The sequence below is a fragment of the Habropoda laboriosa genome, unplaced genomic scaffold, assembly GCF_001263275.1.
Source record: "Habropoda laboriosa isolate 0110345459 unplaced genomic scaffold, ASM126327v1 scaffold89, whole genome shotgun sequence".
Lineage (NCBI taxonomy): Eukaryota > Metazoa > Arthropoda > Insecta > Hymenoptera > Apidae > Habropoda > Habropoda laboriosa.
Window position 1 is genome coordinate 267,082 of NW_017100263.1, and position 2,940 is coordinate 270,021.

At 26.5% G+C, this 2,940-nt stretch overlaps 2 protein-coding genes across 2 annotated transcripts in view; one reads left to right on the forward strand and one right to left on the reverse strand.

Annotated features, from left to right (window-relative positions):
• Positions 1–344: 344 nt before the first annotated feature.
• Positions 345–1,255, forward strand: LOC108573100 (ribosome maturation protein SBDS). The gene is made up of 2 exons (XM_017935467.1): positions 345–475; positions 637–1,255. Exons 1-2 carry the CDS (start codon positions 345–347, stop codon positions 1,253–1,255), a joined length of 750 nt encoding a protein of 249 aa, XP_017790956.1.
• A 648-nt stretch (positions 1,256–1,903) lies between these two features.
• Positions 1,904–2,940, reverse strand: part of LOC108573115 (cob(I)yrinic acid a,c-diamide adenosyltransferase, mitochondrial-like) — a 1,472-nt gene continuing 435 nt past the window's right edge. The window contains exons 2-3 of the mRNA XM_017935482.1: positions 2,211–2,580; positions 1,904–2,140 (exon numbers count right to left, since the gene is read on the reverse strand). Coding sequence (XP_017790971.1) covers positions 1,907–2,140; positions 2,211–2,580 — 604 coding nt within the window. The 3' untranslated portion in view covers positions 1,904–1,906. The remainder of the gene's footprint in view (positions 2,141–2,210; positions 2,581–2,940) is intronic.

A 2,940-nucleotide genomic window follows, 5' to 3' on the forward strand; every position in this document is an offset into this window, starting at 1 on the left:
TAAATGAACTACTTATTTATATTTGAGAAAAAAAATTGTAAATAATATATATCCTTTGTAGTTTACATTAATTATTGTAAATTAAGATATTGTAATCTCCTACTTGTATCTTAACATGTTTTAAAAATTTATCGATATTGTAAAGGAAGCTGAATATGTCAGCGATTCGATAATGAATCGAGATTTCGAAATCGCTTTGAAGACATCCCTAAGATATAGGTATACGTTAGAAAAGAATGTAAAATAAAAAAGATTCATCATAAGTTGTGTAAATTATAATTTTATCACGCATATGTAACATTTTGAAAATATAAAAATAGTGTAATATTTATATTTGTTTGACAATGTCGAAAATTTTTACACCTACGAATCAAATAAGATTAACCAATGTTGCCGTCGTTCGTATGAAAAAAGCAGGAAAACGATTTGAAATCGCTTGTTATAAAAACAAAGTTATCTCATGGAGAAATAAACTGTAAGTGTAACAGCCGATCAAGAAAAACATAACATTACTTTGTCGGTGTTCTTGACACCTAACCTATCCACTTTGCTTTGCTTTGTATTACACTTTAGCTGGTTTTTATACAATACGTTTTACAGTTTATTAATAATTATGATAATGTAATTTTATTTCAGAGAAAAAGATATCGATGAAGTCTTGCAGACACATACAGTATTTATAAATGTTTCAAAAGGACAAGTTGCAAAGAAGGAAGACCTCATAAAGGCTTTTGGTACAGAGAATCAAACAGAAATTTGTAAAGAAATTCTTACAAAAGGAGAACTTCAAGTTTCTGATAAAGAAAGGCATTCAGCATTAGATTCTATGTTTAAAGATATTGCAACAACTGTTGCTGATAAATGCATAAATCCAGAAACTAAACGTCCATACCCAGTAACTATGATAGAAAAAGCTATGAAAGATATTCATTTTTCTGTAAAACCAAATCGAAATGCAAAACAACAAGCTTTAGATGTCATTCCTCAATTAAAGACTGTAATGCCATTGGATCGAGCTCAAATGAGAGTCAGAATCTTAGTCTCAGGCAAAGAAGCAAGAAAATTAAGAGATAAAATAATAAAATTAGTAACAAAACTAGAAGCAGAAGAATGGGACAATGGAACGTTAAATTTGATTTGTTTGATTGATCCTGGACATTATAGAGAAATAGATCAATTAATAAGTAAAGTTTCTGGATTATTCGAATTACTTAATTTAAAAGAAATTGTTGAAGGAGATGAAATTTTAGAATAAGCAATGAATTTTCTTGAATGTTGTTATGGTGACCCAGTAACCTTTAATTTAATGTAACTTTTATACATGGTTTATTATTACATTAAAAACTGCACATTTATTTACAATACTTTTTTTATAAATGTGTTTATATCATGTACAGATAGATAAAAATGCATTATAAAATAATAAAATTTCTATTTAATAATGTGTACACAAATAACCCAATTACAAATTATTTATAAAGTTTATTAAAAGTATATTGCTTAAATAGTTAACCAAATGTTTTTCAATAAAATCATGTATAACTGTTTAATAAAATTAACAGTACATTCTATTAATCACGAACATTTTAGGAAATAATATATTAAAAAATGTTCATATCTGAAAACTGTATTCTTAATGTTACTCTTTATTAAATCTTTAAATATCAACTACTTAACATGTTATTTAATTACTATATACATTTTTAATATAATAATACAGGATAACCAGTAACTGACACTCATAATTTCATTACAAAATATTTACAACATACATATACTTGAAGATATATCTGGGAACAATATTATTGCAGAGTTTCCGCATACAATACATGGCTGTTTGTGCTATTTTTTAGAAAAAAGCATTATGAGAGAATACTCTACAGATTTGCCTGATAAGTTTTATAATTTACTCTTTTTCATTTTTTTCAACTTCTACTCTGGGAATATATATGTTTTCTGTGCGCTGATCACACTTGGCTGCAATACGTGATGTTGTTAAAAGGAAGTTTTGTAATCTATTTAAATATACTTGTGCTTCTTTATTTAATAAACCATTCTGAACTAAAGATGCAACATTCCTTTCTACACGTTTGCAAATTGCTTTTGCTGAATGTAATGTAGAACAAGCTTTACCACCACCCTATCATAACATAAAATTAAATATAAGTAATCACTTAATAGATAATATAAAATAAAAATACTTTCTTTACCGGAATAATATATGTTTCCTGAGGAGGTAGTTGATTGGCATACTCTGCTATCCATTCTTCCAAATCATTAATATGTTTACTTTCAAATGATTTATCTTTACCAGGTATTGGTTTTGATATAGCATGGCTTAAATCAAATAAAATCATTTGCACTCTCTTTAATTTATCAACATAGGGATGCTCAACTTTACTATCAGCTGCAAATTCCCTTGCCAATCCTATTTGTGCCAATAATTCTTCGGTTGAAACAAGAGCATTAAATGTTGCCTCATTTTTTGGATTTAAATCTATTTCTGTATTTGTTAATTGTAAATCATCAACTTGTGCAGAAATATCTTCTTTTTTTGTTACCTTTGATGCTGAGCTGCTACTGCAATAAAATAATCTTATTTTTATGTTACTTTACTCTATCTGTAATTTATAAATAATACTATAATGTTTATGATAGGCTCTAATACAACAAATTAAAATAATACAACAATTAAAAGTAACATAGGATGTTTCCACTTATTATAATCCTGTAATAATTATTAGTATACAATATTTAAGAAATTTAGTGTCATTTTCTAATTTACAGCTAGAAAAAATACATTCTGGACTAAAGATTAATTAATCATAATGAAAGATAACAAAATGTATTACAAGTACATTTGTTTGTATATAAATTTTATGAGAAACTTCAATGTTCCAAATTTGTAACAAGAGTTGTCAGTTTTTATAGCTTCCAGAG

What these genes read in the sequence shown, in the direction of transcription:
- LOC108573100 (XM_017935467.1), top strand. Translation starts at nt 345, where the DNA reads ATGTCGAAAATTTTTACACCTACGAATCAAATAAGATTAACCAATGTT. An exon ending in ATCTCATGGAGAAATAAACT is followed by an intron (nt 476 to 636) that starts GTAAGTGTAACA and finishes ATTTTATTTCAG; the next exon opens with AGAAAAAGATATCGATGAAG.